Raw genomic sequence first — 17,673 nt, 5'->3', positions numbered from 1 at the left:
ATCTTAAAGAGAATAAGAGATAGTTTGTTCTGGAGCCATTTTGAGTGACTATGGCTTGGGAACACAGATTTTAGGCAACCCCAAAGTCCATGTTCCAATGTGGAAGCAGTTTCATCCAATTTTATAGTTTTAGAGAACAGTCATAAATCAAGACAACTTTGAAATACATTGGTGGGTACATCAGAGAGGCAAGTACAGCAAGGCAGGAGAAGGTTTTCTGTAGGCCCAAGATGCTATCTGGTGGCCTTGCCAGCTTTTAGGTTGGTGGAAACCAGCTGTCTGCTATGTCAGATGTGAGTTCTGACACAGATGGGCAAGGAATGGCTGCTCCAGGAGCTTAAAACCAGCCTTGATTGGTTAAATTCACAGACATGGAAGGCCAATTCTAAAGGAAACTAAGTGCAACCTATTACTATACACAGGAAACAAGCTGTGCATAGTGGCACACATCTGTCATCCCAACAATTGGGAGGCTGAGGCAGAAGGATCATTGTGAGTTTAAGGCCAGCTTGTAAATTCAAGGCCAGCCTAGTCTACAGAGAGAGTTCCAGGACATCCAAAGCTACACAGAGATACTCTGTCTTGAAAAACCAAAAACCAAAACCAAAACCAAACCAAACAGAAAACCCCAGCAAAATCAAAACAGGAAGCAGTTCTCCACCTGGAGGCCCTGGGGGCTGGGAGAGGGAGGTAACGCTGGAGCCCCAGGTGCTGTATCCAGGTCTCGGGTGTTCCTGCTGTTCACTGTATTACTAAGAACTGACTTTGAGAAGTTCTTCCTTCACCTGCCATGGATCTGCCTTAGACCAGCTGCCCAGTCCACAACAACCAGCCAAGTTGGACTAAGGTTTCTGTTTTTTTTTTTAAATTTGTCTGAGGCCCACAGAGAGCAACTCACCCTTGAGGGCACCTTCTCCTCAAGTTCTGACAGCCTGTGTAAAAGAACAACAGTCAGCAGGGACCAGAAATTAAAATAAAGCAGTTTTGAAGTATTGGTGCAAGTCAGTGGAAGAACTTAACAATGTGGACAGTATGCTACATGGTATTAAAATAATTAATAAATCAGTATACTCCAGAGAGCTCATTCTGTTGGGGCCTGAAAATAACAGATGATTTAGGGGGTTTTTGTGGGGTGGGGGAGTTGTTTTTGTTTTTTCAGAGAAAAAGTATAAATTTTCATTCTTTCTGCTACTTAACAACAGAAACATGATCATGGCTACTTTTCTGTTTTTTGAGACAAGTCTTCACTGTATAGCCCTAAATTGGCCTGAAATTTACTATGTAGACCAGCCTGGCCTTGAACTCACAGAGATCTTCTTGCCTCTGCCCCCCAATTAAAGGCTTGTGCCAACACACAGACAGAAACACAACTATCAGAAGTCAATGTAAAAAGTACCCACGTGGGTTGGGGATTTAGCTCAGCAGTAGAGCGCTTGCCTAGCAAGCACAAGACCCTGGGTTTGATCCTCAACTAAAAAAAAAAGTACCCACTGGCAGAAGCATAGAGGTTTAACCTGATGTGATGTAAAGGGGACAGCTCTTGGGGCTTCTTATTACAGAGGTAAGAAGAAGATGGAGAAGGAAACCAGGAGGATCAGAATTGATTTCATTTGCATGTGGTGAGTGCTTTGCCTATGTACTGTGTGTGTGCCTAGCGTTCATGAAGGCCAGAATAGGGCCTTGGATCCCCTGGAGCTGTAGTTAGAGAAGCTTGTGAGCGGGTCAGGTGGGTGCTATCTGGAAGCCTGTGCTCTAGCTACTGAGTAATCTCTCAAGCCCAGAAAGAGAATTCTATCTTGGCACGTGAGCGGTTCCTTAGAGTTTAGAAACCCTTTCTCACAAAACTGGCCTCAGCCCACCCTTCCCAAACTTGGTATCCTTAGGCAGTTTGTGAGGGACTCTCCCTGTCAGGAAAATTTGCATAACAATTGTGCCTTTCCCTGAGAGGTTGCCTGTGAATACTGAGTGAGTTAACACACTTTGTGCTTTTTCAAGGCTCCAGAAACAAAACAAAACCTGGACAAGTTTCTTTGAGACCTAACACACTTCATCAGATTAAACATGATTAGGTCTCCCATTTATTCCTTCAACACATTTTCTTTTTGAGACAGGGTTTCATGTAGCCCAGGCCAGCCTTTAATTCAATATGTGGTTGTGGCTGGCCTTGAACCCCTTATCCTCCTGCCTCTCTTTTCCAATTTTTGGATTGCATGTGCGTGCCATCATGCCCAGCAAACATACTTCTTGAATGTCTAGTTTGTGCTAGTTTCTAGAAATATGCTTAATAGAGAAATTCAATGTGTACGATTAAGACCTGCTCTTTCCTAAACAGAACCGGAGGAGTGGATTCGGGGGTGGGGGAGGAGGGCTGGGAGGAGAGGAGGGACGGAAAAGAAAGAAAGAAGCCAGGCGTGGCAGTGCACGCCTTTGATCCCAGCACTGGAGAGGCAGAGGCAGATGGATCTCTGAGTTTGAGGCCAACCTGGTCTACAGAGTGAGTTCCAGGACACGCTCCAAAGCTACACAGAGAAACCCGGTCTTGAAAAATTAGAATGCTTGCTTGGCACAGGAGGCTCTGGGTTCGATTATCACCACTACAAAACATGGTTGCACTCTCTTGAAATCTCAGCACTTGGGAAGTAGGATCTCGCTCTGTAGACCAGGCTGGCCTCGAACTCACAGAGATCCGCCTGGCTCTGCCTCCCGAATGATGGGATTAAAGGCATGCACCACCACTGCCTGGCTCCAATTCAGTTTTTACCCATACCTGAGACCTGCTCAGCATCCCAAACTGCTGCCCTTCACCTGAGACCTTCCTAACTGGCCTGCCTCATCCAATGGCAATGGAATTAGGGGGCATGAGGGTACAGCTCAATGGTACAGCATGTTTTTAGCATGTACAAAGTCCTGTATCCAATCCTCATCACCGAAAGTGGAGAAAATCAAGACTTCAAAGGCTACATACTTTCAAAAAGTCCCAACATAAGAAAAATCAATCAAGATGTTCTTTTAGTATTCATTTATACTGTCAAGTCCTTCCTTCCAGAATGAGATTGATAAGAAGAGAGTAATTAGGGAGCCATAGGAGGCAAGAGTAAAGGATGGGGAAGTGAGTCATGGGCTTGTATGTTGTTGGCAATGTTCAAGGCTGGAGATGGGTTCCCTGTGCGGTTAAAAGGAAAAGCTGTAATGCAGTGATTCTTCAGCATGGAGAGCCTTGGACTCCACCCCAGGCCAACCTAGTGCTTTGGGGAGGGAGGAGGCTACACAGCCTGGGGACTTCAGATGGCTTAGCTCTCAGTGACAACTAGAGCTGAGCCTGTCAGAAGGAAATGGCCCCATAGAGAAGGGGGTGTGGAGGGAAGAAGCCCTGAGCTCATTACAAACATGGTTCTAGCCAGGCAAATGGAGAGTGGCCCAAGCCAGGCCTAGAGAGGAGGACAAGCCCTCTGGGGGCCCCTGGAGGACTTGCTTCCCTTGTGGTTTATTGCACTTCCTGTTCCCTTGCTCACTGCGGAAGTTCCTCTTCTTACCCTGCACCCAGAGCTTAGCCGAAGAGGACTAGGGCAGAAGGCACCATGAGTGGTGGCCCTGTAGGAGGCAGGCCTGGGGGCCGAGGGGGGCCAGCAGTTCAGCAGAACATTCCTTCCAACCTCCTCCAGGACCATGAGAACCAGCGACTCTTTGAGCTGCTTGGCCGAAAATGCTGGGTGAGTTGGGGATCTCCTGATCCTCTCGGTCTCCCTCCCTTTCCTCCTCTTCCTCTCTACCTCTTCTTCCCCTTCTGCCTCCTACTCTTACCCAGACTTCCCTGCTCCTTCTTCCCATCTTTTCCCTTTCCCCCAGGGCTATCTTGCTATCTACTCACCTCCCTCCTGGCTACAGTTCTTTCCCCCAAGCTCATGACAGCCTCAGGCAAGCAAGGACCAGGCCGGGTTACAGTGAACAGACTCCACTGAGCCCTGCTCTCCCATCCTAGACACTGGCCACTGCAGTTGTTCAGCTGTACCTGGCGCTGCCCCCTGGAGCTGAGCGCTGGACCATGGAACACTGTGGGGCTGTGTGCTTTGTGAAGGATAACCCACAGAAGTCCTACTTCATTCGCCTTTATGGTCTTCAGGTGAGCCCATGCCCCACTGGATAGGAAAGCTAGTTTCCAACCTACAAAACCAGTTTTTGGCCATAGCCCCAAGCCCTTGTTCATATCAGAGCTCCAGAGACAAAAACCATACAAATCTATACGTGTGTTTTCTCATTCCCAGTCTGAGATGACTGACCTCAGAAGGTTCATGTCGAGATCCTGATGTGTTCCAGAAACTCCCCGAAGCCCCATATTTCTACCTGAGCCTCCAGTTCATACCTGTTCTAAATCCAACATGTTGAATATTCTTAGGCCTAGAATCTTAAATTCACAACGTTGAGCCATCAACTCCTACAGCTAAGCCTCAAACCCCAGACCTAAATCTCTCACATCAGTGACTGCTTCTGAGACTACTCCAATCCTCCATACCAGACACCTAGACCCCGGACTCTGATATTGAGCTGAAGATCTCGAAATAAGACCCTAGGACACCATAGTCCCTGATTAGAAAACAAAGGTCTGCCACCCTAGGAGCCTGGATGCCAACATGTCCCCCACCCTGCCCCTCTCTAGGCTGGTCGGCTGCTCTGGGAACAGGAGTTGTATTCACAGCTGCTTTACTTCACTCCTACCCCCTTCTTCCACACCTTTGCTGGAGATGTAAGTGTCCAGCCCAGCCTTGGGCTGCGGTTGGGGTGTGGGGAGAGAGTCTGAGGCATGGGGAGTGCTAGTTTGCTGACCTCAAGACATATATAGGACTGCCAAGTAGGACTGAACTTTGCAGACGAGAGCGAGGCTCAGGCCTTCCGGTCCTTGGTGCAGGAGAAGATACAAAAAAGGAATCAGAGGCAAAGTGGAGGTAAGGAGGCCTTGCTGGGAGTTGGGAAGATAGGTTGGACAGAAGTGAGTACATGGGTGTGAGGCTAGAAAATCCCCTCTCGGGGGTTGGGGATTTAGCTCAGTGGTAGAGCGCTTGCCTAGCAAGCACAAGGCCCTGGGTTAGATTCTCAGCTCAAAAAAAAAAAAAACCTTTCATGGCTATGGCTCTCAGTCCGACTATTTAACCACAGAAAGACGTCAGCTACCACCACCACCAGCACCAACCAGCGAAGGTGAGTTCTCTAGTTCAAGCAGAGGTTATAAGGAACTAACCCAGAACCCCGTGGCAAGACCGTGACAGATCTTAACTTACTCCATTTTCCCAGAGAGAAGAGGAGGGCTCCCACCTCTGCCCCCACATCCAGGTGGAGACCATGGGGGTGAGTGGTGATTCTTGTGTCTCTGGAGTGAGGATGGGAAGTTAGTAGATGAAGGAGTAGTTGGGTAAATGCAGAAGTTGGTAAAGAGGTGGATGGATGGCTAGGTGGATGAGTGGATGGGTGGATAGATGAGCACACTGATGGACTGGAGGCAGAGTACTAAACTGGAAGATGAAGTGAGGAGATATTATGAATAAATAGGTGAGTGGGTATTTGGGTAAGTGGGTAATGAATGGATGGTTCAGTGAAATAATGAGTGGGTATGTAAATGGATGAGCATTGAAAAAAGAAATAAATGAAAGCTGGTGAGATGGCTCAGCACTTGTCACCAAGCCTGGAGAGCTGAATTCTAACCCCAGAATCCACAGAAAGGTAGAAGGAGAGAACCAACTCAACAACATTGTCCTCTGAACTCCACAAATGTGTTATGCATGCATGCACATTCACACACATAACATATACCCACACACACAAAAATTAAATCACAAAAATGAGATTAAAATTAAATCACAAAAATGAGATTAAGCCGGGCGGTGGTGGCCCACACCTTTAATCCCAGCACTCGGGAGGCAGAGGCAGGGGGATCTCTGTGAGTTCGAGGCCAGCCTGGTCTCCAAAGTGAGTTCTAGAAAAGACTCCAAAGCTACACAAAGAAACCCTGTTTCAAAAAAAAAATAGATTAAATGACATAATATTCTACCTGTCTTCTATTGATCAAATGAATGAGTAACTTAATAAGCCATTTAGCTGACCAGCCAGAGAATGAACGAGTCAGTACCTGAATGATAAGCATACATAAATCAGTGACTGAACTTTTTTTGGGGATCCATCCACCTCTCCATAGGTCTTGCCTACACCTCTGTCATCCATTCCTCCATGACTATCAAATATATACACTTTTGTTTTTTTTGAGACAGAGTTTCTTTGTATGTAGTTTTGGTGCCTGTCCTAGATCTTGCTCTATAGACCAGGCTGGCCTCGAACTCACAGAGATCCACCTGGCTCTGCCTCCCAAGTGCTGGGATTAAAGGCGTTCGCCACCACCGCCCGGCTACACTTCTTCTTCTATAGTCTTCCTATTTCTTGCCCCTGTGCCTTGCCTAGTAGGTGAGTTAACCATTCACATTCTTTCCTCTGTAGGCCCATCAGGTAGTCCACTATCTCTAGTGACAGTTGACATTCAGAACCCTGACATCACAAGCTCCCGATACCGTGGGCTTCCGGCACCAGGCCCTGGCCCAGCTGATAAGAAACGCTCAGGCAAAAAGAAGATCAGCAAGGCTGATATTGGTGCACCAAGTGGATTCAAGTGAGAACTTCTCCCTCTGTGAACCCCAAGATCCCAGTGGGTGGGAAAGCGTATGAAAAAGTGGACAGCTGAGCAAATGGAAGGAGGGGCAGATGGGTGGATGAGTAGATAAATGGATCAGTTAATTAACTAGTGGGTTGAAGGATGAATGGGTAGGTGATTGGTTGGAGGGACAGATGGGTGGTAAGTGGGCAGGGGGTTGAGGATATAGGCAGGATATTACTGTGCAGGTTGATTGGTTCACAGACAAAGTGGAGAAGGATAAAGAGACAGACGGACGAATGGATAGTTTATAAGCGCGTACAAGTGTGAAGTAAAATGTAAAAATGCAAATGGATTGCCAAGTGTGGTAGAGCACCCTGTAATACCAGCACTTTTGAGATAGAGGCATTAAGGTCAAAGGTTAAAAGCCAGCTTCAACTACTTAGAATGTTAGAAGCCAACCTAGGTTACATGAGAGCCTGTTTCAAAAAAAACAACTCAGACAAGAAAGAAAGTGGGGGGCTGGAGAGATGGCTCAGAGGTTAAGAGTTCTTCCAGAGGTCCTGAGTTCAATTCCCAGCACCCACATGGTGGCTCACAACCATCTATAATGAGGTCTGATGCCCTCTTCTGGCCTGCAGACATACGTGCAGACTCATCACTGTATACATAATGAATACATAAATCTTAAAATCTAAAAAAAAAAAAATCTTTAAAAAAAAGAAAGAGGGGCTGGAGAGATGGCTCAGAGGTTAAGAGCACTGGTTGCTCCTCCAGAGGTCCTGAGTTCAATTCCCAGCAACCACATGGTGGCTCACAACTATCTGTAATGAGATCTGGCGCCCTCTTCTGGCCTGCAGTCATACATGCTGTATACATAATAAATAAATAAATCTTTTGAAGAAAAAAAAAAAGAGGGTTGGGGATTTAGCTCAGTGGTAGAGCGCTTGCCTAGCAAGCACATGGTCCTGGGTTCGATCCTCAACTAAAAAAAAAAAAAAGATGTTTAAAAAAAAGAAAGACAGAAAGAAAGAAAGAAAGAAAGTGGGGGAAGGGAAAGAGGAGGCGGGCAGGAAGGGCAGAAGGGAGGAAGGGTAGACAAGGAGACAAAGGAAAGAGAAATTGGTGGGCAAATTCGTGAACATATGTGTGTGAGCAGATGGGTGGAGGGACAGAGCATAGGCAAATCAGTGGTCTGATGGACGAATGTGACCCAAGGTAGCCAGCCACCGGATCAGGTGTGGATGGGGAAAAGAGGAACAAGTAAACTAACTGGCATCACCAACTGCGGGCCTATCTCATTTTGCTAACTGCTCACATTTGCTCACTTGTTCTGGCCCCTCAGAGCCCCTCTGGGAAGGTGAGGGCAAGAGAGCTTTGCCAGGTGAGGGAAGACCCTGGGGCTTCACTGATACCCCCCTTCTCTTCCCTAGACATGTCAGCCACGTGGGCTGGGATCCCCAGAATGGATTTGACGTGAGTAGCTCAAAGACCCCTGGACTCAACTTCCACATACTCTCTTGTAGACCAAGGCTCAGACCCCCCTCCCTGACCCAGACCTTCTCACAGCCTTCTCAGATCCTCAGATGGCTTTGGTGATAATCTGTGCCCCTTCCTAATTCGCTTTATTCTTGAAACCCTGCTCTGCCCTGGGCAGGTGAACAATCTTGACCCGGATCTGCGGAGCCTGTTCTCCAGGGCAGGAATCAGCGAGGCCCAGCTCACTGACGCAGAGACCTCCAAGCTTATCTATGACTTCATTGAGGACCAGGGTGGGCTAGAGGCTGTACGGCAGGAGATGAGGCGCCAGGGTGAGCTCCCTTTTCTCTGTCCTGGGGATTGTTACCCTAGAAATGCACTCAAGTCATTCAGTTTTTCATGGAAAAGAATCAATAGTCTATCAGCTGGGGTACCTAATTTACGAATAAGAAAAAATAAAACCTGGCTCAGGGTTGGCGCACGTCTTTAATCCCAGCACTCGGGAGGCAGAGGCAGGTGGATCTCTTGAGTTTGAGGCCAGCCTGGGCTACAGAGTGAGTGCCAGGACAGCCAGAGCTATGCAGAGAAACTCCGTCTCGAAAAACCAAAAAGAAAAAGAAAAAAATAAATAAATGAAGCTCACAAAACTGGTAAAAAAATGTTCAGACTTACTGTGTTATTTTTCCCCTGTACAGATCCACTCCCACCGCCACCGCCGCCATGCCGAGGAGGAGGAGGAGGAGGAGGAGGAGGAGGAGGAGGAGGAGGAGGAGGAGGAGAGAGAGGAGTTGGAGGAGGAGGGAGCCAGCCCCTGCGACCTCCTATTGTGGGGAGTAATAAGGGTCGCTGTGGTCCACTGCCCCCTGTACCTGTGGGGGGTGCCCCGCCCCCACCAACACCCCGGGGACCCCCACCCCCAGGCCGAGGGGGCCCTCCACCACCACCCCCTCCAGCCACTGGACGATCTGGACCACCACCTCCGCCACTCCCTGGTGCTGGGGGACCACCAGTGCCGCCGCCACCCCCACCCCCACCCCCACCTCCACCCAGCACTGGGAGTGGGCCAGCTCCTCCCCCTCTCCCTCCTACTGTGGTGTCTTCTGGGGGGCCCGCACCTGGTGGAGGCCGGGGTGCACTTTTGGATCAAATCCGGCAGGGAATTCAGCTAAACAAGGTAAAGATGGGCAGGATAGATGATAATTGGGGGCCATGGTTGAGACTGATGAGCGTGACCGGTTTTGGGGATCCAGTGATAAGCTGGAGATTGGTGTGGTCCCTTGAAAGGGATTGGAGTGTGTGAGAGAAGAAAGGAGAAACGCTCTTCTCAAAGTCCCGAGCTTTCTGTGCCCCAATGTCTTGGTGCAGACTCCCGGAGCTCCAGAGAACTCAGTACAGCAAGCACCGTCTCAGAGGTCAGAGGGCCTAGTGGGTGCCCTGATGCATGTGATGCAGAAGAGGAGCAGAGTCATCCACTCCTCAGGTGAGCCCACGCTGCCACAATTGTGACCTGACTTCCAGGGCCAGCTAGAACTGGCCTGAAAACAGCTCCAGGTGTCACTCATAGTGGTGACCCTCGAGGCCCCTGTGGTGGAGAAGTTGAGGAAGGAGGACCTTGACTTCAAGGGCAGCCTGAGTCAGGAAAAACAGAACAGTTGACAGTAGAGGCTCAGGTTCCATTGCCAACATTCACCCATCTGAGGATAGCCAGGGTGGGGCTGCTGCGGCCCTCCCCTGTTAACCTCCAGTGGCAACAGTAATACAACGAAGTGTGTCTTTGACAATAACATTAACATACGCCGGGGTATGTCCACAATATGAACATTAACTACATATGTTCCGTGATAGTAACATTAGTTGTTTGACAAGGTTTTTCCTGGGGAGAAACATCTACTCACCCTAGATAGGGAGCCCATGGAGACCCAAGTACAGATACCACCAAAGTCCAAGTGGTGAACCAGTAACTTTTATTGAGGTTACTTACTGGAGCGTGGGGGAAGGGTTACTTACAGGAACAGAAAGGACTCAAAGACAGCAGCAATATGATCAAAGCCCACCCCAGCATGGGAGACAGCTCACAAAAGCTGGGAGCCTGGAGCACACGGCAGAGCTTACAGGCAGCTCAACAGGTTGGGAGTGTCTTTTCCAAGTAACTCAGTTGGGCTCAAACCTTTTCCAGGCAGCTCAGCTGGTGTCTGCTTCCAGGCAGCTGGTCTCAGAGTTGTCTTTGAGGTTGACTTGCCTTAGAGTGACTCACAGTAGTCTTTATTGCTTATTGTGAGAGGACGGGGCCTGGTGAATCTGGTCAGTTTCAGGGACTCCTTGAAGCTTATCTTCTGGCTTAAGGAGCTTTCATGCCAGCCAGATGGAATGTTTCAGTCTCCAGCTCATAGAAAACGGACAATAACACCAGCTCACTATGTGATGATACTACTATAAAGAACTCCATCTTTGGTTAAGAGCACTGATTGCTCTTCCAGGGGCCACAGGTCAACTCCCGGCACCCAGACGGCAGTTCACAGCTATCTGTAACTATAGTTCCAAGGGGTCCAACAGCCTCCTCTGGCCTCCACAGGCGCCAGGCACGTACTTGATGCACAAACACGCATGCAGGCAAACACTCATACATAAAATAATAAACTTACAAAAAATAAGAGCTCCATCTATCAGCTCAGCACTTGGGAAGCAGAGGCAGGTGAATCTCTGAGTTTGAAGCCAGCCTGGTCTACATAAAGTTCCAGGCTAGCTAGGGCTACATAGAACCTGTTTCAGAAAACCAAAACACAAGGGGCTGACAGGTAAAGGCACCTGCTGCCAAGCCTGTTGATCTGAGCTCGACCAAGATCCAGCGTTCATGGGGTAGAAGTAGAGAACCAATTCCTGCAAGTCATTCTTTGACCTCTATACTTGTACATAGGCCCACACACAAATTAAAGATATCATTCAAAAAAGAGAAACCTCTTCTTTGGCAATAATATTAACATGAAGTCCAATAATTCACAGAATCGCATCAACTCATTGTGTGATAATATCATAACCTAGCCTTTTTGTGCAAAAATATGGACCTCTTCATGAATTTTCGTACCATCATTGTACAGAGGCCATGCTAATCTTCTCTGTACCATTCTGTATGCTCTATATGCACTGCTGGGCACTATTCTAGCCTTTCTACAATTATGTTAAGAACTAAATGTGCCAACTCTCCTGTCATTAACACAGTATGTGAGGGTAATACTAATCTTGGCCTATTTCCAATAGATTGAGAACAAGTTAACAATAATGCCATTAACTGCAACTTGTCAATAATATTAATATTAACCTGAGTATGTCCACAAGACTAATGTGAGTCCATTATGTGATAATATTTTAACAAATCTCATCATTTGACAATATTCTCATTAACTTCATTCTGAATCAACAATATTAGCATTAACTCACTAAGGAACAATAATAAATTACCCCACTTTTGCTAAGGTTTAAATGTGCCATATTAAGTGACATAGGAGTTACCATGAATATCCAGACTAACAACATGTGACGGTTATTGTTTGTGGCACGGTCTCCTGTGGGCAAACTACAGAGCTGACATTGAGCTTCCGATCTTCCTGCCTCCACCTCTTCAGGGCCAGAATAACAGCACCGCCACTCCAAGTTTATGTGGTGCTGGCACTCAGCCCCAGTGCTTCTTAAATATTAGACAAGTGGTCTACGCACCGAGCTGCAGCTCTGGCCGTGTGTAGTTTTGCATTTCTTTATTTTGTGTATGTGGCCATCTGAGGACCACATGTGTGTGGGGTTCGGTTCTCTCCTCCCCCCCCCCTTTTTTTTTAAAGAGAGGGTCTGACTATGTAACCCAGGCTAGCCTGGAACTCATGATGTCTAAGGTAACCTGGTCTCAAGTTCACGATCCCCCTGCTTCAACCTCCCAAGTGCTGAAGTTATAGTGCATGCATTGCTATGTGCAGCTCTACTAACATTTGTTTTTGTCATTGTTGTTTTTAAGACAGGGTCGCACTGTTATATAGCCCTGTCGTCCTGGAACTTGCTCTGTAGACCAGGCTGGGCTCGAACTCAGAGAGATCCACCTGCCTCTGCCTCCCGAGTGCTGGGATTAAAGGCCTGCTCCACCATACCCAGCCCAACATTTTTTAAAAATACTGCATGAGCCAGTCATTGGTGGCGCACACCTGTAATCCCAGCACTCGGGAGGCAGAGGCAGGTGGATCTCTGTGAGTTCGAGGCCAGCCTGGGCTACAGAGCTAGTCCAGGACAGGCTCTGAAGCTACAGAGAAACCCTGTCTCGAAAAACCAAAAATAAATAAATAAATAAATAAATAAATAAATAAATAAATAAATACTGCATGGACTTGAACTCCAGCTAGAACACCCCTTACCCAAATCCCTATTTTGCATAAGGTGTGCCTCTAGCAGAAAATTGTGGTCTCCCTGGGCTTATCCTGAGTCATACTCTGAACCTTTCTTCCTCCAGATGAAGGGGAGAGTCAGACCGGTGAAGATGAGGAGGATGATGAATGGGATGACTAAACGGTGTTCCTTTCTGCAGGCCAGACACTGTCACTCTGCCATCCAGATCCCCCTCCACCATTAGCTTCGAAATTCAGTTGTGGTTGAACCTCAACCCACTCTAAGCTCAGCATCCAATCTTAAACAAAAAGTTCAGTTCTTATTACTCAGGGATTAAAAAGAAAGCTAAATTTTTGTGTCTCTGTGTGTGCATTTGTTTGAATCTTAAATGTGTGATTTGGCTTCTATCCCCCACAGTTCCTCAAAATATTTAGCCTTTCGTGTGTATATTCATTTATTCCTTTAGGCTTTCAGTCACTTAGTCTGTATTTCTTTTTTATTTTCACTTCCCCTTCCCCGATGTTTAAAACAGGCTTTAAAACGTGTTATTATTTTGGGGAAAAGAGCTAAGACAGTCTCAGTATGTTTCCTAGGCTGTCCTCAAACTCTTTGGCTTAAGCAATCCTCCTGCCTCAGCCTTCTAAGTGCTGGGGCTCCAGACATGTGCCACCATATCTGGCTTCAGCCTATATTTTGTTTCTTTTTTGTTGTGTGTATGCATGTGTGTGTGTGTGTGCAGTGTGTGTGTGTGTGTGTGTGTGTGTGTGTGTGTGTGTGTGTGTGAGAGACAGAGAGAGACAGAGAGAGACAGAGAGAGACAGAGAGACAGAGAGAGAGGGTGCAGGTGGGGGTTATGTGTGTAGGCGAGAGGTTGACACTGGATACCTCCCTCAATTGCTCTTAGTTTTGTAAGATTTTTCTTTTCTTTTGTTGTCACTGTTTGAGACAAGAGTCTCTCCATGTAGCCTTGTCCTGGGCTGAACTCACGAGAGATCTGTCTGCCTCTATCTCCCAAGTGCCACCATGCCTGGCTAGATTTTTTTTTTTCTGTGTAGCTTTGGTGCCTGTCCTGGATCTTGCTCTGTAGACCAGGCTGGCTTCGAACTCACAGAGATCCACCTGCCTCTGCCTCCCAAGTGCTGGGAATAAAGGTGTGCGCCACCACCACCTGCCTGGCCTAGATTGATTTTTTTTTTTTTTTTTGAGCTGAGGATCGAACCCAGGGCCTTGCGCTTGCTAGGCAAGTGCTCTACCACTGAGCTCAATCCCCAACCCCTAGATTGATTTTTAAATTACAATTACGTTAATGTGTGCTCCCATGCATGTTTGTGCAGGTGCCCATGGAGCCTAGAGGCACTGGATGACGAGTGTGCTGGGAACCAAATTAAAGGCCTTTTCAACAACAGTATGCACTTTTCTCTTTCCTCTGCTGAGCTCTCTCTCCAACTTCATTATCAACCTTTCTCTTTGAAACATGGTCTCCCACTGAACCCGGAAGTTTATCAATTCAGCTGGACTGGTTGATTAGCAAGCCTCGGGGACTCTCCTGCCCCCCACCTTCCCTAGTACTGGGATACGTGTGACTGCAGAACAGAATTTTTTATTTAAGTATTTATTTATTTTTTTCCAGAGCTGAGGCCCGAACCCAGGGCCTTGCGCTTGCTAGGCAAGCGCTCTACCACTGAGCTAAATCCCCAACCCCAAGTATTTATTTTTTTAAGTGTATTTTTAAGTTAAAATACAGTCTCTTCATTTCCCTTTTCCCTCCCTCCTGTCCAACTCATTCCGTGTGCTTACAATCCATGGCTTCTTTCTTATTGTTAGTTACCACGTCTCTTAGAAATGGCAGTGCAGCTACATTCAAGATAGCTCAACAAATTATTTAGCTGTCCACACAATACCAATAGACGTGCTATCGTGGACGGGAGTAATCTCACAGGGTCCCATCTCTAGTCGAAGAATTATGAACCTGGCTTTTTACGTGAGTGCTTGGATCAAAGTCAGGTCCTCACATTCATATGGCAGGCACTGTACAATCAGAGCTAGCTCCCTGGCCACTAGCCTGGCTTTTTTTCCTTCTGCTTCTTGTCTTGAAACAAACAATAACTGCTAGACATTACTACAGGGGCTAGGAGATAGATGAGAGACTGGGAACAAGAAAGCTACTTCTCAGTCGTGGTCAGTGCTGTGGAGTTGCTGAGTCATTGATAAAAGACAACATTCCAAAGGAGCAAGCTGGGTCGTCCAGTTTGCAAGAGGCAGCAGGTGTGCTGGATCTGAAAGAAGACAAGGGTAGATCAGGGGAAATGTAGGGGAAAGAGCATTCCAGGCAGGGAGCAGTCCAAGCAAAAGTCCTAAGGCTTGCCATGAGGTTGTGTTTGGATAACTAGTAGGAAAGTCCTTTATTTACACACTTAATCCTCCCCACCCCCTCTATCTCCTGTTTTGTTGTTTTGAGACCAGGGTTTTATGCAGTGGTCTTGAGATTCTTGGGCTTGCTATACAAGTCAGCCTGGCCTTGAACACGTGATCCTCCCTCCTCCATCTCTCAAGTGCTAGGGTTATAGATCTGTGCCACCATGCTTAGCTTAATTATTTTTTAGGTGGATACAATGTGAGTTGAAGCACACAATGAGCAGTCTCTCTCTCTCTCTCTCTCTCTCTCTCTCTCTCTCACACACACACACACACACACACACACACACACACACACACACACACACACGGTTTCTGAATCTGACAGGACCACCCTCTCAGCTCTGCCCAGTTGCCAGAACACATGGAGCTTGAACTTCTCTAGACTACAGGCAAGATGCTTCACCCAGCCTGCTTCCTAGCCTACGTACCCATAGACAATAGCAGTATTACAGGTTACCAACTGAGATCCCACTGTCTCCCACTTCAGGGACATTTTTTTCCAGAAACAACAACAACAACAACAATCCAGAATTCTCCTTATTTCAAAGGGAGCAATTAGAAGGGTTTGCATATTAAAGCCTAGAACTGAAGTCCCTGCTCCTTCCTATTTCTGAAATCTGGTAGATTCAAGATCTTTGTTACCTACCTGAGGAGGAGGACAGGAGAAGACAGAAAGATAATGTTCTTGTGTGGTGTTGGAGATATACAGGACCCCATCCATTCTAGCCAAGTGCTCTACCCCTGAACTATAGCCCTAGGCCCTCATAGTCTATTTTTCTACTCCAAGTGAAAGATTTTTTTTTTCCAAGACAGGGTTTCTCTGTGTAGCTTTGGAGCCTGTCCTAGAACTCACTCTGTAGCCCAGACTGGCCTTGAACTCACAGAGATCCACCGGCCTCTGCCTCCGGAATGATGGGATTTTAAAGGCATGCGCCACCGCCAAGTATAAAAGAATTTTTTTTTTTTTTTTTTTTTTTTTTTAGTTTTTCCAGACAGGTTTCTCTGTAGCTTTGGAGCCTGTCCTGGAACTCACTTTGTAGACCAGGCTGGCCTCGAACTCACAGAGATCTGCCTGGCTCTGCCTCCCGAGTGCTGGGATTACAGGCGTGGGCCACCACTGCCCGGCTTGACGCTTCTTTTTAAAAATAATTTATTTTTATTTTATGTGCATTAGGGTTTTGCCTACATGTAGGTCTGTGTGAGGTGTCAGATCCCCTGGAACTGGAGTTACAGATGGTTGTGAGCTGTCGTGTGGGTGCTGGGAATTGAACCCAGGTCCTCTGGAAGAGCAGCCAATGCTCTTAATCTCTGAGCCATCTCTCCAGCCCCCAGATGATCCTTCTTCTGAGTTCTCCTAAAAGAGTAGTTAGTATACTAGAAACATCCCTTTTCCAGATGAGCAGAAGATGACCATGCCAAAGTCTTTCATCAGATGAAGAAACTGCCCAAAGTAACACAATTCAGTGATGTGTGAAGGCCTTCATTAAACGCTGGAGCCAGGAATTGAAGCCATGTGTTCAGACTCTAAAATCTAGGCTTCACTGTACTTACCTTATTATTTATTTATTTTTTGGTTTTTGTAGCCTGGCTGTCCTGGAATTCACTCTGTAGATCTGCCTTCCTCTACCTTCCGAGTGCTGGAATTAAAGGCTTGTGCCATCACACCCCACTGTTTGTGTTTGGCCAAGGGTTGCTGCCCACCATGCATAGAACCTCTTCCCCGTCTCAGCATCTAGATACTCAGGGGGCACATCATAAACCATTTGCATGAGTTAGACTGGTCTAGTGGATTCCTGGGAATAGGAAAGTCCTGTCTGCTTGGGAGACTGAGGAGGACCAATATACTATTCTAGAAATAACTGGAGACGATTATATGGAAGGAATTAATGCTGTTGACTTCCCACTCACAGCAAGCAGGGGTTGACGGAACCTCGTACTAGCAAACTCAAAGCCGGACTGACGGGCAGACAGAATACCTGTGCTGGACAGTTTCATGTCAACTTTTTTTTTTTTTTTTTTTTTTTTTTTTTTTTTCCGAGACAGGGTTTCTCTGTGTAGCTTTGTGCCTGTCCTGGAACTCACTCTGTAGCCCAGGCTGGCCTCGAACTCACAGAGGTCCGCCTGCCTCTGCCTCCCAAGTGCTGCGATTAAAGGCATGCACCACCACCGCCCGGCCTTACGTCAACTTGATACGAGCTAAAGTACATCTGAGAAGAGGGAACCTCAATGGAGGAAAATGCCTCCATAAGATTGGGCTGTAGGTAAATCTATAAGGCATTTTCTTAATTAGTGATCAATATAGAAGGGCCCAGCCCATTTGTGGGTAGTGCCACCCTTGGGCTGGTAGTCCTGGGTTCTATAAGAAAGTAGGCTGAGGAAGTCATGGGGAGCAAGCCAGTAAGCAGCACCCCTCCATGGCCTCTCTGCTTCAGGTCCTGCCTCCAGGTTCCTGCCCTGCTTGAGTTCCTATTTTTTTTTTTTAAGCTGAGGATTGAACACCAGGGCCTTGTGCTTGCTAGGCAAGCGCTCTACCACTGAGCTAAATCCCCAGCCCGAGTTCCTATTCTTACTTTTTCAGTGATGAACAGTGATACTGAAGTGTAAGCCAAAAAACCCTTTCCTCTCTAACTTGCTTTTTGCTCACAGTGTTTCGTTGTAGCAATAGAAACCCTAACTAAGACAATACCCATTATGCCAGTGAAGGAATGAATTTACCAGCAAGATCCATCCAATTGAGCAGCAGAGTCTCCAGACTTAAAGTCCAACACAAGGAAAAGAGATGT

The 17,673-nt window shown here is 47.1% G+C and overlaps 1 protein-coding gene and 1 non-coding gene across 2 annotated transcripts; one reads left to right on the top strand and one right to left on the bottom strand.

The window, feature by feature from the left end:
- Window positions 1-3,551: 3,551 nt before the first annotated feature.
- Window positions 3,552-12,806, top strand: Was (WASP actin nucleation promoting factor). The gene is made up of 12 exons (XM_036174989.1): window positions 3,552-3,710; window positions 3,980-4,120; window positions 4,655-4,741; window positions 4,838-4,940; window positions 5,152-5,193; window positions 5,287-5,340; window positions 6,481-6,649; window positions 8,065-8,107; window positions 8,289-8,442; window positions 8,806-9,284; window positions 9,476-9,590; window positions 12,597-12,806. The coding sequence occupies exons 1-12, from the start codon at window positions 3,579-3,581 to the stop codon at window positions 12,650-12,652; spliced, it is 1,575 nt and encodes a 524-aa protein (XP_036030882.1). The 5' UTR covers window positions 3,552-3,578; the 3' UTR covers window positions 12,653-12,806.
- Window positions 11,161-11,262, bottom strand: LOC118574865. Its single transcript, XR_004943759.1, has one exon. It is a non-coding gene; the product is annotated as a U6 spliceosomal RNA (small nuclear RNA).
- Window positions 12,807-17,673: the final 4,867 nt, after the last annotated feature.

The sequence above is a fragment of the Onychomys torridus genome, chromosome X (assembly GCF_903995425.1).
Source record: "Onychomys torridus chromosome X, mOncTor1.1, whole genome shotgun sequence".
Lineage (NCBI taxonomy): Eukaryota > Metazoa > Chordata > Mammalia > Rodentia > Cricetidae > Onychomys > Onychomys torridus.
Note: the sequence above shows the minus strand (reverse complement) of the source record. Positions and strands in the feature narration are given on the sequence as shown.

Excerpts from the sequence above, each read along its gene's own strand:
- Was (XM_036174989.1), top strand. The coding sequence starts at position 3,579 with ATGAGTGGTGGCCCTGTAGGAGGCAGGCCTGGGGGCCGAGGGGGGCCA. Across the intron at positions 4,121-4,654 it reads TTCGCCTTTATGGTCTTCAG|GCTGGTCGGCTGCTCTGGGA; the intron begins GTGAGCCCATGC and ends GCCCCTCTCTAG. Across the intron at positions 9,591-12,596 it reads CAGAGTCATCCACTCCTCAG|ATGAAGGGGAGAGTCAGACC; the intron begins GTGAGCCCACGC and ends TTCTTCCTCCAG.